Source organism: Perna viridis, chromosome 14 (assembly GCF_037379345.1).
Source record: "Perna viridis isolate PV_CMFRI_1.1 ecotype Kerala chromosome 14, ASM3737934v1, whole genome shotgun sequence".
NCBI lineage: Eukaryota > Metazoa > Mollusca > Bivalvia > Mytilida > Mytilidae > Perna > Perna viridis.
In genome coordinates, this window is record NC_142458.1 from 26,414,562 (window position 1) to 26,438,948 (window position 24,387).

Below are 24,387 nucleotides of genomic sequence, written 5' to 3' on the forward strand. Positions count from 1 at the left end.
GGGCGGGACTTATAAAATTACAGAATTCGGTCTTGTAGATGTCGAGAAAAAAAAATTGCTTAATTCCTGTCACGAAATATATTTTCTCTAGAACATTATATAAGAACACTGTTTACCAGAATCATTCCGCTTGTTTAGTTAAAGTTGTATACAGGAACACACAGTCAACTAGTATGAAAAACAAATATGTGACAATAGTCACATTTAATAAATAAAAATAAACTGAATAAAATACAAATGAAACTTAAGAAAAGACAGACACGCATTCAACGAATACTTGCATAGCAGTACATACATATAGTCCCCAGACGGCCGAGTAATGCGAGGATGCTGATCTTTCTGGGTCATCTTTAGTTAACTTCAAAACCCCCAAGTCCACATATACAGGTATTCTGAAGTGCACTTAAACTAACATCTAATATTAACTGCACTGGATCTTATTCAAACGGGGGATGGGGGTTACTCCATTATTTAATGATAGGTGCGCATTTTTTAAAAGAATCTTTAACCGAATCTATGTAAGCCCAAGTCTGGATATCCATACCCAAATCTAGGGATGATGCAAGTCAATGTCATTATCTATGAGGCGTGGATTCATATATAGGATAATGCTATGATACCAAATGACCTCTGTGTAAGATCCATGCTTAAAAGTACAATTACACATATAACATTAAATACATGTATATGTTATACAAGGGAGAAAAAATACCCAAAATCTACGCAAAACTAAATTGAAAAAGGGAGCTTCGGATTATGCAAACCCCCGCGTATTCTAGTACAGTTATTTAGGGACTAATCCCCCACCGGAGTATACGCACCCTCCGCTTTTCCAGAAACAGCCCCTGAGTTACATGTTGTACTCATGAAATGTCAAGTCCGGGGAGGATGATAGAGGAAACTATGCCAAGGTGAACAAATCGGTTCTCATGGTGCAGAAAGAACACCATTACAATTACACTTTTGTATATTAATGACAATATACAAAAGTGTAATCGTAATGGTGTTTGGATTTTTAAGAGCATAGGTGCAGAAGCCTCCAAAGGTACAGTGATCAATATTGATAGAAGTGGCGGATTCAGAGTTTTAGGTAAGCCCCCCCCCCACCCCCCACAAAAAAAAAGTAAAATAAAATAATAATAATAATAATAATAAAATAAAATTAAACAAATGCCTTGACAGGATCACGAAGTGAGTGTGTTTCGTGATTTGGCACATATAATTTTTGTAAGGGGGGACTCTCCTTCGGGATCCGCCAGTGATAGATCGAAAAAAAAATAAAGAACTATAGTTGGGTAAGAAGGGAAAAGTAAAAAGTGTCAATTCTGCTGCTTAGTGATGTAGCTATTTATAAAAAAGACACCAACTCGTTCATTAGACAAAATCACACAGTTTAACCTTGATCGATCCTGAATGCAGGTAAAGATTAAATGTAAACAGTCACAAAATATAGCTGAATTAGATTTTCTAGATACACGCACGCAATGAATGGGAGGAACGAGGCTGAAAAAGGAAATCGAATAACAGGAAAGACTTAGTATATTTATAAGGTTCATTCAATTTCACTGTGCACTGTCCTTGATATATGGTTTGAATATGTATCAAGCTGGTTCGGTATGAATAGTATGGAGGCCGAAAACAGATCATTGACTTTAAGTTACTAATCTGCATATATATACTTTAGCCAGAAAGTATGAATGGGGAAACGATAGGCGGAATGAATGAATCGATGGACGGATGCATCCACTGCATTGAATGAAAACAATGAAAATGAACACTTGTGGTAAGGGATAAATGAAAAATAATGGTCGAGAATTGCGATTCGCAAATTATTTTATAGAATTGTGGAGAAAAATAAAAAAAATCATGTAATTATAAAGAAATATATCGTTTTTAGGGAGAAGCCTTCAAAAATTAGCACCTGAGAAACGAAAGGATGTCAATGAATATAAAGAACAAATCAAGCAAGTATAATGGATTACTATATAAAACAACACTATTGCACGAAACAGACAATTAAAGAACTTATTTTTTTTTAAACCAGAGGAAAATAATAAAATTAAATAAAATAATACTGATATTATTTTTTTCCATTTTAATGTATCAGCTGTGACAGTTAAAAAATACTTTTCCTCTTCAGGACGTTGACTGCATGTATTTGGAATGAAAATGTGTTTGTTTTCCGGATGTTGCGTTTAAGGAAATGGCTGAAAACTCTATTGTAACTCTGTAGATCATTCATTAGACTGGAGTCACCCTTCTTAGCTCACCTGCATGGCCGTAGGCCATGTGAGCTATTGTCATCACTTGGCGTCCGTCGTTGTCGTATATAGTCGTCGTCGTCGTTTATAATTTCATCAAACATGTTCTCCTCTGAAACTACTGAATGGAATTTGTATGAAACTGAAGAAGATTGTTCCTTTGAATATCCTGCTCAAAAATGACCGTTTGGATTTTTGATCGATGAAAAGACATGGCTGCCTTTACTAAAAATAGAACATAGGGGTCAAACAGCAGATTTTTGCATATCTTCAAAACCGTTAGGTTTAACCAAGTTCTGACATTGAGTGAAAGTATTCAGCATGATGAGATCTATCTGTGGTCAAATTTTGGTGAAAATATGCTAACCCTTGTTGGAGTTATTGCCCTTTCTTGGACTTTTTTTTTGCTGGTAACAAAGCCTGATAAAATAATTTACTTACTTAGTTACATGTAATAAGGAATGGTTTGTCAGGTGAGCGATTCGGGTTCTTCGAGAGCGTATTGTTTTACAAATGTTATCCAATTTATTCACAAACGACAATGGTGTTGTCTTGGTTATTGAATGACAGCTTATTCCTAACGCATTATTCGCTAAATGTTTCTTTTGTATGTCGATAATCTCTATTTTTTTCTTATAATTAATCAATTATTAGGAGTGGGATATTGTTATGTCGTGTGTATGTATCCCGGTTGTGTATACGTGTACTTCTCTTTTTCTTTTTTTTAAATTTCCTAAATATGCTCTTACGCATTTACATTAGATTACGGTTTTTTTTTCTTTGAAAAAGAGGGCGTACGCCCAATATGGCTGCACCTGGACCCGCCACATGGAGATTAACATTGTTTCAAACAGCCATCGCAGATCCGCCATTGTTAAATGTTTTGAGATATCACATTGTCCAAGGAATATACATGTATATAGCTTAACTCCTTGCATTGCCTGAGTTGTAAACACGTGTTTTAGGCTGTTATTTTAACCCATTTCCATGCAGTGCCATACCTCTGCCTTTTTGTCAGATAATTTAAGTAAAATGAGCATACGATGTTAGTCACGCTCATCTCGCTAATCATAATCCTCAATCGGAAAATCAATTTCGTTTACTCAGAATTGCCGTTACTTGAACTGGGGACATTTTACAAATATTTAGTATTGATCACAAGACGCTGATCATTAAAGGGAAACATAGAAACGTATAACTTACAAAGCTATTTTGAAATAATATTTGTTTAAAATGGAAAACCAATTATGCGCTGAATTTCGTAACAGTCACGTAAATTACGAATGCTTTTATTGTCGAAACAGACTATAGTACGTCCTTCGTCGATCTGTTTTGTTTTTCGGTGATTGGTTAATCCCGTTTGTATTGAAGTTCAAGGTTGATCGTCGAGGCAGTACACAAACCGATTTTGATAACACTATAAGTTGAGTAATTCTTTTGTGAATGGAAGTATTTTCGATGTCTTTGTATACCACCGACCCGGGTTAGAATTTTATGGGAATTACAAAATGAAAAATGTGGAAGTTGTTTTTAAGATGAATTGGATGAATAAGTTTTTGGTGTTTTATTTATCGGTGATATTTATTTTTTTGTGCAAACTTTCGGAAGCGATTACGGAGCAAAGGTTTCCAGGTGAGAAAATCATTATTAATCGTTTTATTACACCTGACAACACTGTCTCATAATTGTGTATTTAAAAAATGAAATACACAATAATGATCTATGGATTATTAACATTTTTTCGGCAATACACAGAAAAATAATATCAACCATATTAAAGTAGAGAGGAATTTGAGTTTAATGATTGTTTTGTTTTAATTTGTTAATTGGTAATCACTGTGTTATGTACATATTTTTGTACATTAAATTGACTAGAAATGACAACTTTTTTTCAATATGTGAAAATGGATTTGTACATTATTTATATAATATTTTTTGTGAAAAGATATTTTCAAAATACACATGTACTTCAATTACTAAATGATGAGTACAATTAAAAAAATATGTATAAATATTTATATCAGATTAAAATCAGGCAAATTAAAACTATATGTGCATTTTCATGCATGTACATAGTGTAGATCCATCATACATGTATTTTGTATGTATAATGACAATGTACACATTTGCATTTCATCACTGACAATAATCTTAAGGGTGTTACTTTCATACATGCACTTGGGTGTACAAATGTACATGTACATGCATATTGCATAGTCATGTGTCCATGTTTAATTTTTAATTACCTTATGTATAGGATATAATGTGGATGGGTTGGGCGTCTGACAACCTCTTATTTAAACCTATATTAATATCATATATATACATGTATTAAGGCATTGCTCTGCGAGTATTAACACATTATGTACACAATAGATTGCTTTCATCATTAGATCAACCTATTTAATCACATTTTATGTCAGTAATCATAAAAATGTCATGAACCAAATTACTTTTATTGACCAGCTTTTCGGCATGTTCTTTCTGTTGATTGTATTTTTTTTATGATGTACAATTTGTATAAAAAAAATGAAAATTTTTCAACCTACAATGTAAAAATAGCATTATCATGTCTCTTTTTATTCTGTAGGAAAATCAATGAAATGGATACTGCAATTGACCTGTTCATTGAATTAAAATATCCTCTAAACATGATACATGATAAAATTCAGTAAAATGTGTTTAATTTGCAGCAGCAAAATGTACATTTGGTAGAACTGAAAATCTTCTAAAAATGACTGGGTGACTTCTATATGTTTATCTGTTGGTTAACATGGTAAACTGTAATTATCGAAGAACTACATGTACATTTGTGTTTCACTCTTATTATCCCTTAATGTGAACCATATTATGGTCTTTGTATGTGTTTTTGATTAGCATGTGAAATCAATCATGAAAAAAAAAAACATGCGTGTACAGCATGTACTGAATTACAAAAATGTACTTCTGCTAATTTGCATTGATTTGTAAACACTAATCCGTTTCATAATCAAGTCAAATCAAAAATAAATCTGTCAGAGGTTGTCAGAGGCACCAGCCCTTTCAGATTATTATATCCTATATTTTAAGATAGGTTTTTAAACCGCTGTACCGCTGTATACTGAACTTCTTGTAGCCACGGCCATGTTGTTTCATAATTTTTTTTTATGAATTTTGAACCTCCACATGGGAGAGCAAGGCAATTCTAGTAAATGACGAAATGCTGAAAAAGTCAGGTTACCGGAAACACATAATTTTTTTTAGGCCCTACATGTAACTTTATTCTCCACAAGTGTTTTTACCACAATTTACTTCCATGAAATCCCTTTCTTTTTTGTAACTTTGTGACTCCCAAAAAGCGCACATCTTAATGCTCTGAACTTTCCCCCTCTGTTTGCCAGCAAACTTACAAATGTACATGGATAATGGTGTCATAAAATCATTGGACCATTCTGACCAATGCACTTTTCGTTTTTTCCAGGAGGATGAATTAAATATACATGTATATATTTAATTAGTACTTAAATCAAAGTTACTTACCTATATTTAAATTTCCTTTATCATCATCTCAATCCCCAAAAAATCTAATTAAGAAATACAGAACATTAACAAAAATGTCTTTGTATACATGTACATGTAGTGCTTATATAACAAATTGAAAGACAATTTTCAGTGTCAAAGACATTTTGATACTGACTAAACATACATACATATTGTACATGTACATGTACATTTTGTACATATCAAGCATATTGAATGAAAATTCATTGCTATTTCTATTGAATTTATGCAATATAAAATTCATTGTGCTGAAATGTCTGTTTTTAAGTTTCAAAGCATCAGGGAGTACATGTATCTATCCGAACTTCTCAACATTTCCAGGTGATCAAATTCACATGTCAGAGTATTTGTTACACATATGTTAAGGGTCTGTGTAGTGTTAATAAAGAAACAATCATGTGCGCTTATTATATTCACCAACCTAAGCAGAAAAACTACAATTTATAACCGGTCTCAAACAGAAAAAAATAAGTGATGTAATTTGATTCATAAATGGTACAATAACTGAAGTTCAGGTGAAATTCCATACAACCATCATAACATAATTATTTTTGACTTCTAAATGCTGAAATATTTAGAGGTTTATATGCAGAAATAGCATACATTTTCTACAGTATCTGCTCCCTCAAGTCAAATACATGTACATTTTCTACAGTATCTGCTCCCTCAAGTCAAATACATGTACATTTTCTACAGTATCTGCTCCCTTAAGTGAAATATATTAGGTTCATTGTCACAAAGTTTATCAACATCTCACCATTGAACATATTAGTTTATAGTGTACATTGTAACAATTCTTCCCATTAGTAATTGTACATTGTACAATTAATGGTCATTTGCCAAAGAAGTGAACGACCTCTGTTTCACCAAGACCAACCTTAAATTAGAAAAATGTTAGATTGCCAGGTCTGATAAGTTTCTTGGAGGGAAATGAACATGAAAGTAAACTATTTTTCATCTTCACTACATGTGTCATACACCAGGTGCAATGTGTATATATTTCAACTGTAATACCCAGAGGAAACCTTTACAGTGACATTATGTAATGAAATTACTTGAATTTGTATCTACAAAGTTAAAGCATGCTAGGGTGCTTAAAGGAAAATGTGTTCAAGTCAATCTTTTTTTTTTTGGCTGAGTTGTGGCCCTTGAACTTGTATATTTTTATCAGGGATTTCAAAAACTTTTATTTCAACAGAATAACGTAAGATTCAGATTTTTTTTCTGTTGGAGTGCTATTACAAAATTTATATTTTGATAGTTGATTTTAATTGAAGTGAAGCGTTGAAATTCACTAGGTGCCTCCTGTTATTGAAAACCCTGTAAACTGTGAAGGATGTTGATTCAAACAAGTTAATTTGATTATTTGGAATGTACAGTTAAACCTGTCTATAGTGACCTTTCAAGGGCCATTGATAAAAAGGTTACCAACAACAACCACATATTAAATTATCTCTTTGTCATAAAAATGTCTATTGATTCTGTTGAAATGCTTTAACTGTTAAAAAGTATTTTTGTTTTAAAACAATTTATCCAGAGGAATTGTTTTTAGGGTCGTTTAACACCTTAAGTTTTCCTTTTCGTAAATTCTGAATCTGTGGTTTCCCAATACCAAATAATTCTTTAGGTTTCTATGCAGGCTTGCCGTTATCTAAAATCAAATAATATCTTCCACTTTTTGTTTTAAAGGTCCAATGTTTTTCTCTTTGGAGAAGCCATTTTTCTAAGGAGATTTTCCTTAACAAACAGCATTCACCTCATGAATGAAGATTATTTTTAACTTAGTTTTCCAATTGGTTAATCTGAATCTCGTTCTTGAAGAATTTTAGGATTATTTCATGGACTGTCATAAATCATTTTGAAAGAGATTGGAAAATGTCAACTTCAAGTTTTGTCCTAGCAATGAGAAAGTCTACCTACATGTACACAGAGATTTGCATTGGGGGATCAGTTTTCGGTGGTTGTTAGTTGCCTTTTAAAAGTTGCCATTATATAGAGGTACATGTACATGTAAAATGCATAAGGCAGGAGGTCGTTTTAGGGAGGGGGTTGCTAGTACAAATTTTACTGTACATTTTTGTACATATGGCTACTGGTATGTACATGTAGATGGACTTCAGTTTGTTCCATTTGAATGATTTGTGGCTATTGAACATGACCCTTGAACTTTAACCTGATAAAAAATGAAACAAAATTGGAATGTTCATTTGGCATGTCTAATGTAATGGATACCTAATTGCATATGGACCGTGTGGGCAGCCTGTAGTTATAATGACAGTGCATATGGACCGTGTAGGCAGCCTGTAGTTATAATGACAGTGCATATTGACTATGTGGGCAGCATGTAGTTATAATGACAATAATCATGTACATGTGTACAGTGTACATTACATGTATTTATAGATACAAGACAAGACATCTTGATCATGTTGATCAGTGGTCATGATTACATGTACATGTAGTTAATACCAGATCAGACAGCCTGAGTCTGTGATGGTGCTGTTTACAGCTACAAGATTGGACAGCTTAGCCAATACATCTTCATTAAATCTGTAATGCATCATTTGTAAGAATTCACATAAAACTTCCCACTGTGTACTTTGCTCTTTTGTAGCACTTGATTTATCACTAAGGGCACAGTAGGTTGTGTAATAAAACAGTCAATGTTTTCTTGTGTGTAATTACATATCAATGATGAACATCATATTGATTAATGTAACCTTGAATACTGAAATAACACTTGTATCAGCATGTACATGTACATGTACAGGTACATGTAGATGACTGAATAAATTACTTGTAATTTGATTTTACAAATGATATGGATGTTTTATCCCCATATTGAGGTAGAATAGATTTATTTAAAAAAAAACTTACAGTCATGCAAATTGCTCAAATGTTACATGTAATACATAATACCTTTGTACATCTGCTTGTGTACCACTACAATTTGAATTTGAAGATGCATATGGACAGTATGAGTACATGGACATGCTCATATGGTACTTGTATTTGGACAACACAACACAAGTCCAAGCTGACAGTAATATTTTCACATTTGTTTCCACATTTTGCACAAAATGAACAAACTTCTCTGACAAAATTGATGTGGGAGTTGTGGCTTTCCCCCTCTGAATCCATGCATCTGACTGTGTTTTGTACATTTACATGTAGTAATAGTTTAATCATCTAGTATGTGACTTTATTATAAGGTAACTGTAATAATGTCTTATACATGTGTACATGTACTTGAGCTACATTTGTGGACCAACACAGATACATTGTATGTTGGACTTAATTGTATAGAATTACATGAACCTTAAATATTTTTTTATTCTTTAAATCCTTGTTGTCCATGTGTGGCCCGTGAATGCCAGTATATAAGTTACAGACGGGGATTTCAATAACTTTTATTTCAACAGGAGAAATAAAGATTTGAACAGGTTGAAATCATATTTTTTTTTCTGTTTAAGTTCGATAACAAATTTCAAATTTTAACAGAGATTTCATTGATGTAAAGTGGTGAAATTTGCCTGGTACTTCCTCCTGTTGAAACCCTTTCATAAGTACATTGTGATGCAATTTGTAAATATAAATTTATTGCCCCACAGTGTTCCAATTTCAAAGTGAGAATTGTACTGTTGAATTTTGCTGAAAAAAAATTCAGTTCATGCACCTGTCAGTTTCCACATAAATGACAGATATTTTCCTTGATCAGCTCTCTAACTGCCCCTCCCACCTGAAGCACAGGGTCTCCCAATACATTAACTTTTCAGTCTGAAACCTCTGTCTTCTCATTTCAACCAATATATTAATAAAAAGTAAAGTACATTGACCTTTTTCATGTCAATAACCCTTAGTTTTAACTAGAACATACATTTAATCAGTCTGACCTTTCTAAAAGGACACAGTTTTTAACTACCATTATGACCAGTATTATCTTTAAAAAGATAAAATCAGTCAATCAGATTGATTTGATTTTTGTAGATGTCACCGAATTAGGGACCTGCTTATCACGTACATGTATGAAAATAACAATGAATTGTAGAGAAAAATACATGTACATTTATATAACTGAGATAATCAATTGGTTATGGTTAAGAACTATAAAATAAGGGTAACAAAAACATTACTGAACACTAATCCAATCCATAATCAAAGTCAAAATAAATCTGGCAAAATAGATACATGTATTACACCACCAAAAGCAGGTAGTACCACAATGGTCCCGACTTAGTACAGGTATTTCAAATGATTCTTTCATTGCAGTAGTGATTAAACAGCATTTGCATGCTATTGCATCATGATTAGTAAATCGGCAGTCAATAAAATATAGTTACTTATGACAGAAAGTTTGGATATGTACATTTTTTTGTACATGACATGTACATTTGTAGATGTACAATTAAATAGTTCATGGAATTTAATTTGTGCATGGAACAAGTTCATGCTGCTAGTAAATCTTGGTGTTATTCAATGCTTGGTGATCATTATGGTCACGTAAGTAATGACCAGTAAGCTCAAGCTTCTTATGTCAATAATCACTCAAGGTTAATGTACTGCATTGCCTATTTGTGTAGTAAGAAAGGGAATAACAATGCTGAGTTATAGAGTTAATCTTATCAGGAGTTCACAGCATGGTGAAAGTCCTCTTTGAACTTTGTTTCTTAAAAGATTAAGTTAATGGTAGGGTTCCCATTGCACAGTTCAATTAGGGGTACATAATCCGTCTTACACATTTAATAAAGCAGAAATTTAAACTTTGAATTCAAAGAAACCTTGCAAGCCTTGAGACTATAAAAATAATTATGATGTTTCTTGACACTGATACTTGTAAATATACCTTTTCAGGGAGGATGGTTCACAAACATGCATTTTTCCTGACTTTGTTTCTGGTCTATTCTGAGAAAATTTAATATGCTTCACCGATTAGAACAATATCACCTGCTAAATCCCTTTATTTTTGCACACACATATCCTTTTTTTGTACTTGGTATTTTTATGTATTTATTTTAGTACCCAGGGTACTTTCAAGGAAGCCCAGAAAATCAGGAGTACTACATGTACACGTACCTGCATGCGCATATACAATGTGTATGTAAAGACTGCAGTTGATTTAGGTTACAATTACTATATGTAATTTTTTTACCCCTACATCCAAGCATGTTAGGTTACAATTACATGTAATATACAAATGTATGTGTAGTTCTTTTACTCCTATGTCCAAGCATACTGCATGTATATGTACATGTACACTTTACACTTATGTGTCCCTTTCTACATATGGAAGGACTCACATTTTGTGTAGGTCAGATTGAGATCCTTGATGTGTCTGGGATATTTTAATTGAAACATGGTGAAACTGAAAGGAGACACAATTATTCCACAATGGATGTCTGTATTGTATCTTGTATCTCAACATGTTCTTCTACATTGTATTAAAGTAATTATCGTCTTGTTTCAGACAAACCATTTCCAAGCCATAACTTAATTTATGATAGGAATGTAACATGTGGTAAAAGTTTGCGAGGGAGTTTTCCTAGCCAGACATGGACCTGTGCTGATATCAGGTAAAAATTGCAAGATTTTACAAAATGTAATACATTCAAGAAAAACAGTGATCTTCAGAAAGAGCTTTTAAGTAGAAGTCATTTAGTATTCAGCCATAATTGGAGCTATTAAGTTGCAGCCTTTACTCTTTTTTAAAAAAAAAAGAAAAAAACTTTGTATGCACTAGGCAGAATCATTAATTCCATTAATTTTATTTATAGATACTATGACTAGTTAATTTTTTTAGTCTTTAGGCCAAATTAAAACAACTGTATGTTTCCTATAGTTATTACCTTACCTTCTGTATCCTATTTCTTCAATTAAACACATAGTGTACCCTTAGGTTGTTTCTTCTTTTTTGGGAGTTTTTGATCCTTCAGGATCAAAATACTGTAACTTATGTCACCGGTCCATCACTGGAAATTCCCTACTATTTCTGAACACTACACAAAAATATAGTTCAAATGTAGTTCCTTTCAAATCATTTAATACCTCATATTATAACAAGTAAATATGTTTCTTGCAGTTTATCAGCTCAATAATATTATATTATGTATGCAAATAAAATTAATATCTAGTCTTCATATCAACTCAAAATCTGAGGAAGTCCTTTTTGGCCTTTAAAGGTATTTAGTAATAAATTTCACAGTTAGGGAATTTATTTCTTGCAGTAATATGTCTGCAAGGATAAATTGTGTTCAATATTTTTCATTTTAACACATTTATAAGTCAAATTAGCCATCCTGTCATTAATATTGTACCATTTATAAACAAGTAAATTTGGTGGGAAAATTCAAATTGTAAAATGTCTAGATTTTGAAAATCCTGTGTTATGGAAATTATTTTCTTAAGCTGATATTGGTTTTATATAAGTAAAGTTGTTATGTAGGATAAATACTCTGTTAATAAAGGTTTTGAACGCAAATGCACATTAACTTTTTGATAGATTTAAAATTGGGGAAAGAGGTGAAATGGAACAAAATATGTAAATGTGTGTGAAGTTGGATCAGTAGTATAGAATGCCTTTCAGTTTATAGATAAAAAAAATGACAGTTCTTTATAGTATTTAAAATGCATTTTGTGATCACAATTTCATTTAACATGATACAATCTTTGAAATTTTATTCATGCTACAATTTTCACAAGAATGAAAAACTGCCAATGCTATCAGCACTTAGATTTTCGTTTTACAATAAGCACTATTAATCTCCGATATATATAGACTCAATGTAAAACATTAGTAAACAGGAAAAAAATCACTACCACCCACCTTATATTTTTTTTCAAAGGTGTAATACATTAAGGAAACACGTTTTTTTGTTTGTTTTTTTTTTTTCAGGAGGGGATGCTTACTCTTTTCTCAGTTCGAGCATAGTTTGTTGAAATTCATGTGAAAATTATTGTTTTAAAATATATACAGGCCAAGTTACATAAAGAATTAAAGTGAAAACTTCCAAGATATACAATGTACATTATTTACATTTAAAGGAGTAATCTTACATTATCAGTGATTGGGATTACCGTGCGCCATAGTCACATTTCCTCTTAGAATGGCACATTGAGTAACTAATGTTGGTCATGTGCACGCATTAAGTTTCCATCAGTGATGGTGGATTGTTGTCCACTGCTTGTGACAGTAAAAAAGACCATCAGATGCCATAGTCACATTTCCTCTTAGAATGGCTCATTGAGTAACTAATGTGTCCACTGCTTGTGACAGTAAAAAGGGCATGAGCATGTCTTTTAACAATGTTTTTATTAGCTGAGGCGATTGTTTTGATCACCACGTTTTTGAGGGGATTTGAAGACCGGGGAATGAAACGATACTTTCTCGATTTTTAAGATTACCGGTACATATTCTTGATAATAAATATCAGAAAAGCGTGGACTGGCGGTCCCATTTGAAATTGAAAATGCCACCTAAGACATTTTTAAGCTAGACCCAAAACAGAAGAAATTATCTTTTTCAATGCCTAAATAAATATTAATGATGGTAATTACCAGAATCAAACTGCAGGTGTTGTAGAAACTAACTTGGTAGCTGGACACGATTACGAACCCCCTATTGAAAATATTGATAATGGTGGAGACATATTATCTGGTCCTGAAGCACCCTAAAAGAATCCATATCTGATTTCAGCCAAACAAAAGAAATAAACTCTTTCCTATCATTTGTGATGAACTACTTTAATAGCCAAGTTAGGGTCTAACTGATGGGAAATCTGTGGACTATGATAAAGGACTAGACAATATATTAGTATAAAACTCAAACAACAGAAAAGAGAAATGATTTGATGTGACAATTAATTGACATGTTAATTGTTAACTCTTAATAAACATTTGATCTGTAGTGTAAATCAAAGTTTGTTTATGCTACAAATGTACATTTGGTCTTCAATATCTATGTCTAGCTGGCCTTAGCTGTTATTCCAAATTTTGTCCCATATTTTTTTTAGATTGGCCCATTGAAATTGAAAATTTCCTATTGAATTGAAGGGTAAGGGGGCCGTAGTCCCATTGGCAAAATTTTAATCCCAATAACTGCATTATTCATATGTCCTTGACATAAGAATAAAGTATACATTCAAATGTGAGTAAATATAACCCTTATTTAAGTAAATTTCATTTTGTTTGAATACAAAACATGAAAAATAATAGAATAAAGACTTCAAGATACATGTATGAAAAAATCTTTCATGGACAATTTGACAGTTGTTAATGCCGGCCCTATGGCAATGTCTGACTTTTACTTGAAAATAAGGTTAAATCATGCCTAATAAAGAATATTCTGATGGTTAAGGGCATATCTTTGTAAAAATTACAAACGTTACATAAGCATGACGAAGATTTAATGGTTTGCCCTGTTTGATACAAGTATATGTCTGTATTTTATCTTATGAAAAACCACAAGTTCTACAGCTAATTTTATCTTGGGCTATATACTTTTTTGTTGTTGAAAACAGCCTTTTAAATAATGTACATGTATATACCTTGATATTTGTATATATACGGTTCAACCCTATCCGAAGTTGAATACATGTGGTTGTTTAGATAGTTAGGTTTGATTATAAGGCAAGCACTGAAGCAGTCCATGAAGGTTGATTTTATGATTTTGTTGTGGATCAAGACATATGTAAAGGAATTAGGTAAGAAATATAATTTGGACACCACAAGACTCTTGGTGAGAAGATCTTGGAAAAGTAAAACATAAAAAAATCAGGACAGATTAATACCCCGCTCCAAAAACAAGAAAGAAAAAAAACCAAACTGGAAATCATTGAGATGGAATCCATATCTGGGGTCCCCGTTGTGGCAATTAAGCCTTTTATTTTAGAAGAAACAAGGTACATGTATTTAACATTGAGGTCTAAGTTCAAGGACATATAGGCCGCTATCTATTGTATGCATTTCATTGTCTTTGGGTGATCTACCCACATGTCAAATATCAAATCCCAGACAGACAAAAGAAGTTACAGCCAAGACTCAAGTTTATCACCAATAAAACAGGAATTTGACCTAGAGGTCAAAATTCAAGGTTGTACATTGTAGGTTACTATCCATGGTTTGTGACACATCATTGTTTGGTGATCTACCCATATGCCAAATATCAAAAGCCTACATCAAGAGACAAAAAAACATGAGCCCAGACATGAGTTTGTCACTGAAAACAGGGATTTTAGGTCATAGGTGACTGAATGATACATGACCACATTGTCTTTAGGTGATCTAAATTATTCGCACATGCAAAATAGCAAAAGTCTGCATCAAAAGACATATAAAGTTATAGCCCAGACACAAGTTTGATGTAACAGACAGACAGACAGACTAATCATTTTTATTGGCAGGTCCTAATAAAACAAACTAAAATCTAAATTGTTAGAGCACTTATCAAACTAGTAAACAAATCTAATAGTTTGTTGCTTTCTATGATACATGCATCTTGTTTTATATTCAGTTAACCACAACTTTTTTTTCTTTTCATGGACACAACATATCCATTAGAGGAGGAACCTAAAACTTGAATTTTAATTGCCTTACATGTACGTGTATTTCCTAATGACATTATTTTATGACAGGGTTTTTGTTAAATTTAATATTAGGGCTGATAGATCTGATGGTATAAAGTCATTTACAGCATGTGTTAGAAGTCCTATAATTACCTTAATGCAGGCTACAATGTATGTGGTAGTATCGTCTTGATTTTGATCATTATTAAAACAGTATCTGTTTTGTTGTAGGGGTTTTCCCTGTACATTTTTCTGTTAAGTACTTGTACTTGGGGACCTCGTGGTTTGTTAAGATGACAAGGACAGTATGATATAAATGGTTGTATACCAAAAATGATCACTTCTACAAATCAGTCTGCATACAATGTAGTTTATACAAATTTCAACCATAAATTAAACTCTACATACAACAATAGTCATTATATTATAAAATTTTACATAGTATATATGTTTAAAATGACAAAATTCTAGAGTTAATTGGAACAAGTTCAGCCAAAAGTTTGGATTGTCACATAGTATTAACATGCAGTGAACAGTTCTGTTTAATATACCAGAGCAAGGATCTGACAAATCTGCATAATTTTTTACCTTTCAAATTATTGTTACATTGAATAACTTAAATTTCTAGCACTCCCAATAGTGGCTGTATCAAGTATAAATGAAAGTCTTTTTTCTAGTGTGGAAGTATTATGGTTCATGGGGTACCAATATTCGTTGTTTTGTTGGTTCGGTTAACCACGAAATTTGATTTCCAACAAAAAAATATTTCCAATTCATTTATACGATAAAAAAGTTGTCAAATCCGAACATTCAAAAATCTACATACTGATAATTATTCCTTAAACCATGAAAAATGGTACCCACGAATTAAAAGTACTTTCCCATATTTTTTTTTCTATTGTTACTTTTTTTCGGGCTTATTAATGGAATATCACAGTTCTAATAAGATGAAACCAATCACCATCTTTTCAGGCATATTCATATACATGTATAAGGCATAAAAAAAATTCTGTGTTTCTGGTAATGCTGTAGCATTTTAATTAATCTGATGTAGAAAGTACTTGCAAGTTGTACATGAAAATGCACATTATAGTGGTGTCTTAATAGAGGCAGCAAAACTGGTACTCTGGTTTCGATGTCCTGCAAATGTATAAATTAAAAAAAAATCATAACTGCTAACCCTAATTCGAAGATGTTACCAGTAACACAGAATTTTTTTATTCCGGTGGAAGACTGGTCAGAGGAACATTTGTTTTACTAATTTGTTATTTATTTATACAATATAGTCAATGTAATTTGATATCAAGTTAATCACTAAAGACTACCACATGTTACTGTAGACTGAAACCAGATATTCCAGTAATACCATACAACTAAACAATTTATATGTTTTAGATGAAGTAATTACTGGTAATGTATTTATGGTTCAGTCATAGAAACTTGTATTTGTTGCCAAGATTTTATAAATTCTTTGCTTTGAAATTGAAGATTTTCCAGAACAGATGGTTCAGATACTAATTCTGAGTTCATCATCATTACAAAGCATTTTCCAAGACAGAAATGATTAAAAGAAATGTATTTATAGATGAACTGTTAGTTGGCAGTAGATATTGTGTGATGGTTTAGTTGGAAGTATATGGAATATGGAAGTGTGAAAAAATCCCCAATGTCTGACTAAATTTTGGACCAGATATTTAATCGTGAGTTACAAATGTATCCCCCCTTGTTTATTAGCTTCTGGACCTGGTGCTGTACTGGTACTGTATTATATATCAACTGTGCAAATTAAGGCTCTATTACCTAATCTTACTTTCTATTTCCATGTTTAATGGGGGCTGGCCTGTAGCAGTTTTAAAGATTAAAAAAGCTTTCAAAATTTATTTTCAAGAAGACATGATACATTGAACAAACTGCTAAATTTTAATGGTGTTGTAATGCAATATTATAGAGTGGCAGGTGGGAATCTACCATCTACTGTCCCTTTATGGTAACTATACTTGTCAAAATTAGGTGTTTTTCCTGTTTCTATATTTATTTGTGAGTTTATTGTCTCAATAAATGGTGGTTAATGATGATATAAGACATTGCCAGTGTTATGAACGTCATACAAGTGTTATGAACATCATACAAGTGTTATGAACATCATACAATTTCATGTAGCTATTGTGATTTAATTTAGTAATAATGGAAATGTAAACTTTTTTGGTGATGAGCTGAGAAGATAATATGATACTCAGTGGGAAGATTTCTGCCTACATCTTCTTAGTCACACCATGCATTGTTATGACTTCAGATTGAAAATGAATTGTATAAAGAGAGATAAATTATTTTTATGCAATATCAATTTATGTTTTATTGTATTTTAGTCTGTTTGTTTAGCAGATGATAAAATTTAACTACTTTTTTTGTCATGCACTAAAGGATTAAACTGTATGTTGTGTACAGAAAAAAAAATTCTTAAATTCTGAATTCTTGTTCATCAAATAAATATGATTTAACATGAACAATTTGTTTAAATGCTGGCTGAATTTCTGCTAAAAGATTTTTTTTTTGTTATGCCTCTTATTATCAAAGCAGTAAACTGTAGTGTTGCTTTTATGGACATATATGTAGATACAATTTTATGGCTGAACAATCAAGAATTGTGCGTGTGTATGAATATTTTATAATCTTCTATACTAGTACATTTCACCATCCTACAAAATTGGTTCATATCTAACTGCAATGTAGTAGTTTTCCCAGAAGCTGTTACAATGTACATGTACATTGTACTTTTTTAGTTATATACATTCTTCTGTGAATGCATCAATGCATGCAGGGGTGAATCCAGGAGATGAGTGTGTTGGGGGGTATGCATAGAATTAAAGGCTCAATGAAGCAAGGGGGGATTTGTGAATGATCATGGTGTCATGCAAAAATGAAAATTCTAAATTTTAGGGAGGTGTGCACACCAGTCCAGTGGTAGCCATTTTTTGAGATGCTCTGTTGATGACAAAAAAGTCAGTAGATTATTGAAACTTAATTTACTTATCAAATTACAATGTACAAATAAAAAAAAAATGGTAAAGAAATTCAATTTTTATAAAATTTGTACAACCATAAAACTTTAAACATATAACTTTGTAGGCCAACTGGCGCAATGATATGTGCATTAATGTAAACATGTTTCTGGTTTAGAAAACTGTAATAGATCTAGAAGCACAGCATGAATTGTCTGATACATATTTTGTTATAACAAAGATGCTCTAAAATTTATATTTCTTGTGTAATCTGATGAATAATTAGCCCAATTCAATTCATAATTAGTCAAATTTGATGAATAATATTAGCCCAATTTGTATTAACTACTCAGAATCTCTGTTTAATAGACATCATAGGTGTGCTATCTTAAATGAACATCATTTATTCCTGTCTAATGCAGCTGTACACCAGCTGTGCCTGTGGGGGAAAGGGGAGGGAACATTAGATGCTCTTCATGGGCTGTTATTCAGTGAAAAATGTACATCACATACAAATGTAGATACATTTACATGAACTTCCAATATTTAATTGTTCGTCAAAGGTAAGCTTACATGAGGATGATAGTTACTAAAATGAGACTTACCCTACCGTTGCTCCCAGTTTTTAGTAGGGCCTGAGTTTTTCATTTAATTTCATTACTTTGTATGTATTATTTTAGTTACTTTATGTTCTTTATTGTATTTTTTTTCCATGTCTGGTCTTTGTCCTTGGATTACATTCTTTTGTTTCAGCTAGAATCTTGGTGCCCTTGATTACCCTTCGTCCATCTAGTTGAAATACTGTACATGTAGTCTATAAACCATAGACCATCAGCTTAAGTCCTTTGTTCAATACCTTTTGTGGACTATTGTACATTTCCAAAAAAAAAAAAATCGTAAGTGTGAATTTAGTCATAAGTTACGACTTAATAATAGATCAAAATAGTGAACTTACCACTAACTTTACACTTACAATTTTTTTGTGAAATCAACCACAGATGATTATATCTGTCTGATAAAGATAAAGAAATGTAAACATTGTACATATTATAAGTTATTACCTCCAAGGTGACCCTCTGTGGTTATTTAGACAGTCAGTAGATTTTGTGAGGTATTAGCTGAATCCCTCCAACACTTTTGACTATCTAAATAAACATTGACGGTTACAGGAGCTTATAACTTTTTTGTACAATTTTGCTTATCTACATTAGGGGAAATAAATTTTCTTTGAAGTTTTTTTGGAAATCATTCTGTGGTTACTAGATAAAATCTAGTTTTATCTTGGCATTCAGGTCAATTGTAAACATTGGTAGGTAGCGTGATCAGTGAACTGTCTGGGTCAAATTGTTTAAAAGTGCACACTTAGCATGTGTAGTTTTATTGACAGAGACATCATTCTGCAACTGTTCTTACCATTGGTGGATGCATTTTCCTTATATGTGGTCAACACAATGCAGAATTATACAAATATATATACTTCCTCTCATTGTATGGTTAGTGTACAATATATCTTGGAATCGCCTAATGTCTGTCTGTCCGTCATTCCGTCTGTCTGAATTTAGTTGCATCTTGGCTCACAACAGAATATGATTGGTTTCAAATGTTGTGTTTTGTGTTAATGTATACATGACATGCATTTTAAGTGGTTTAAACTTGTTTGATAGTTTATCCATCATTTTATCCATTTCTCAAAATTTAGTCCCAATTATTCTGGCTCCCATTTGATTGATAAATTTCAAATTTGGTGTGTGGCTTAACATAGATTAGGCATTCATTGTATGAGGGTGCTGCCCTATATCAACTATCTGTTTTGTGGGACTTTGTCATTTTTCATTGTCATTGTCACACAAAAAAAATCTTGGCTCCCAGTGGATGATTTGGTTACAAACTTGGTGTGTTCCTTTATATAGCTAGTGCATATGTTTAAAGCAATTTTAGTTGCTTTCCAATATCAACTTCCTGTACAAGTAGGGGTATACCTAGCACATCTTTGTGTGCAACTTCATGATAATTATAATCAACAATTTGAAGGTTTCTTTTTCCCTAAGACATCATGTATGAAATTATATCATATAAATCAACCGCTCTCTTTGTAAAAGCCTTTGATGATAGAACCACAAGGGCAAAAACGTAAAATGCATGTATGTATAATATGTATTTATGTTATTACAGGCAAGTCACTGATACATCATTGTATGTTTTGGGCATCTAGATTACCTAATTAATATTATTTAGCATTTTAATGACTTATTTAATTAACATTTGCAATTATACAATATATATATATTCTCAAAATGAACTTTGTACAGAAATATTTGATTTATTCTCTTACTTAAAGATGCATGTAGAATAATTATAAACATTTGGAGACATAAAAGTTATATATTTGATTAACCAAATGTCAGACGATTTTGTCACATTAGTGACGTCAAAACTTTTCAAACCATATCCTTGATATTGATCAATTGATCTTTGGTGGCAAACTTAATTTTAGTTCCACAATTATCTCTTGGCAACAAACCAAAAGGAAGGAAGTTAGAACTTCCTTAGAACTGAATGGACTTCACAAATGCAAGTGTGACAAATACTTACAGTGACCATGTACAGTGTACATTTACTCAAATAATTATGTATTGTTAACATTGAAATAGAAATTTTATTGATATTTTTCAATCATTATCTATGATTTATCAATAGATATATGTTTTGTCTCTATGAAGCTTTAGTACATGTGCATGGCCATGTGTATTTAGTTCATAAAAAAAGGTATATGCATGTATCTAAGTACCATACTACCTATATTGTATGTTTATGAGACTGCGTGTTGAAATTTTGATTTTTTTTCCAAGAACCCTTCTAAAACAACACTTGCACCAATACAAAGTGTTTGATTTTTAAATTGTTAACCTTCTTTGAAATATTTGAAATTTAACCTAAGATTTGTATTACAAATTACATAATATAGATTGCCATTCTACAATGACTCTACATGTATATCTTGATTATATAATGAAACATAACAGAATGACTAGGTACATGTATTATGATAAGGAGAATAGAAAGTTACACTTAATTAAGTAACACAGGTGATCTTATACATTTACATGTGATAGTAGTTACAGACACTTTTCATGTTGTTTTCTTTCCGTGTTTCAAAAGATTGATAACTTATTTTGTTTAAGAAGGAGTTCATATCATTCTGACCAATGACATGAAACCATCTGTCTTTATTATGTGAGCCTGAAAAATTTGTATTTGAACATAAAATGTACACTTTTTTGTAATATTTCAACCATAAGGGAAAATGCAGCTTTTTTAACTTTACAGGCAGGCACTGTCTGGTAGTATAGAAACACCACAAAAAAATGAGCAGAATGATTATGAAAATAGAACAGATGTTTTCCTCACTTTTTTTTTCTATATAACTTAAATGCCACTAATATATATCTGTCATTCCTCAATATCACTCTCATATACTTGATCGAGTATTTCATATCCTTTTCTCAATTTTTAGGTTGTAAATTGATTATAGTTATGCATTTCTTTTATGTTTAGGTTCCTTTATCCCAAGAGTTAAAAAATTTCTTTAATTTTTTGTTAAAACAGTATTTTCTGGACATTCGAAAATCTTTCAAGAGGAATAATTGTTGTATCTTAAAAAAAGTTATGAAATTGGCTAAAAAATTCAATTCAATTCTTTGAAATAAAAAATTCCCTATCTGTTTGTTTCTGTTACTTTTTATGGCCCTTACATAACTAAATTGGCATATACTGAAGTATGCTATTACATTAAGACAGTTGGCAAAAACTATGGACTTAAACCACCTGCTGTGTTGCCATGAGTATGCATTAACTTGTGCTGAATGCAATATGTGGACAGTTTTTATAAATGTGTTATATTTTTTACCAATCTCTGCCTGGTGTTTTGTAAATTATACAATAGATGTAGTCATAGGAATGTACAATACAAGATAAAAGTGTCAGTTGTCATTACCTGAGGGGTGTTGGCTTAGGCCAACTTTCTGTACTATGAATTGTAAACCTATTTGTACTACAAGTTTTATGTGATGCCAAATTGAATTGGTTGTGTTAATTGAATTGAAACACACATACAATGTATGTATATATTTTTTTAAAATATCACAACAAGATTTCTATTAATTTAATTATAAACCCCTACATTGTACCTTATAATAATCATGTAAACTTAACTCAATTTCTTATCCTGCTTATTTGTGATGTTATTAAACTTGGAATTCAGAGCATTTGATCTCACAGAAATTAGGTTTGAAAATATCTTTGAAGAATGACTCCAAGTTTTATTTTAATTGAAGTTTAAACTTGTACCTCACAAATATTTCTTTTTTCCCTCAAACTGTTTCTGTTGCTACTTAGGCCCTACTTGTTGTTCTTCCTTCTTTTTGTTGACAAGACTAATGTTTAACTTCAGACAGCCCCTGTATTAAATGTCCACAAGTGTAGAAATGGAGCATATGTAATCCAAATTACAAGTTCATAAATTACATACTTGTACATGTAGTTGTAAAAGGAAAGTTGGGAAAATGCCCATATTGAAACAACTTTACCCTCACGGTAAATACATGAACAAAAAGCATAATGCTATATATATGTAATTGACAACTTGAACTTAGAACTTGTTGTAAAATGAATAGGTTACAAATAGAGTTTAAGATTACTTCAAAGGCATGGCAATAATTCTACATTTTCAAATTTGTACTAATGCTGTCTGTATTATTTGGCCTTCAGTGGAAAAATAGGTCAACCACCAGAGCATATAATATAATGTTTTATGTACTCAAGCCCCACAATGAACTAAAGGGAAATTGACACCATTGTAGTCACAACACTAGATTTTTGTAAATAGAAATGTTAAAATTCTCTTGACAATGACACATATCAGCTTTCTATTTATAGATGTTGGTATTTTGTTTGTTTATTGACCTTCTTTCAATTCTAGTATGTATAATGCCATAAGTAATTTTATCTGTGTAGTGGTGATAACTTTAAAACCTTTTTATGAGGTGCAGGTCTGTTAATGTGTATATTTAACATATTCTGCTAATGGAAGGCTCATCAAACATAATAAAACTACATGTTTTAATCCATTTTTAACAATGTGTGTGTATTGTATGGCTTAATAGATTCACTGGTAGGGGAATTGATAAGTGGTTTTTGTTTGTTTAAGGTGATATTTACACATGTATGTCAATATTTTTTTTATATATCAACCATACTGAAAACATGGTTGATCATGAAAATAGTTATTGCATGTACATGTAGAAAGCAATGTGGCTGTTAGCACTTTGTTTAATTGTTCTTGGTTTAACCCCCTGCTTGAAAAACTAGATGCATATTTTTTGGAGGTGCTATCTCCTCTGAACTTAGATTTTATAAAATTTTGATGATTAGAGGTCTGCATACAAGCATATGCAAGTTAAGTTTTGTATATTGAATCTTTCTGAAACTGACAGATTTGATTTTTGTGCACCCAATTAAAAAAAAACATGATTTATTCTGTTAGAACCTGAAATACATTGTATGACAACAGTATACAGAAAGAGAAATGATTTGAACATCATGAAGTGTTGTACAGTAGATGGGGAGATTTTTCACTCTTACACAATCATTTCTGAGGTATTTGTGTTGTTTTTTTTTAATATGGGTGCACAAAAATGAAAGTTGTCAATTGTCTCTATTGTTTAGACAAATAAACCAACAATATAGGCTTTGAGTCTTGGTGTATAATTTTCCTTTCCTCTTTTGTTTACCATGGACTTGACTTTCTATGAGCAACTGGGCAGGTGTTTCTAGAAAACACAGAGGATGCTTACCCTACCAATGCACATGGTCCATGCCCCCCAGTTTTTAGTTGTTCATTTACTTTTGTTCATTTGTATAAATTATTTTGGTTAGTTTATGTTTTTTCGTTGTTGTGTGTGTCATGTTTTCCCTGTCTGCTTTTTGTCCCTGGATTACACTCAATGATTTCCACCAGAATATTGGTTCCCT

The 24,387-nt window shown here is 31.8% G+C and overlaps 1 protein-coding gene across 1 annotated transcript in view; it reads left to right on the top strand.

The window, feature by feature from the left end:
• The first annotated feature begins 3,633 nt into the window (after positions 1-3,633).
• Positions 3,634-24,387, top strand: part of LOC148598804 (uncharacterized) — a 37,805-nt gene continuing 17,051 nt past the window's right edge. The window contains exons 1-2 of the mRNA XM_088562570.1: positions 3,634-3,893; positions 11,266-11,371. Coding sequence (XP_088418696.1) covers positions 3,770-3,893; positions 11,266-11,371 — 230 coding nt within the window. The 5' untranslated portion in view covers positions 3,634-3,769. The remainder of the gene's footprint in view (positions 3,894-11,265; positions 11,372-24,387) is intronic.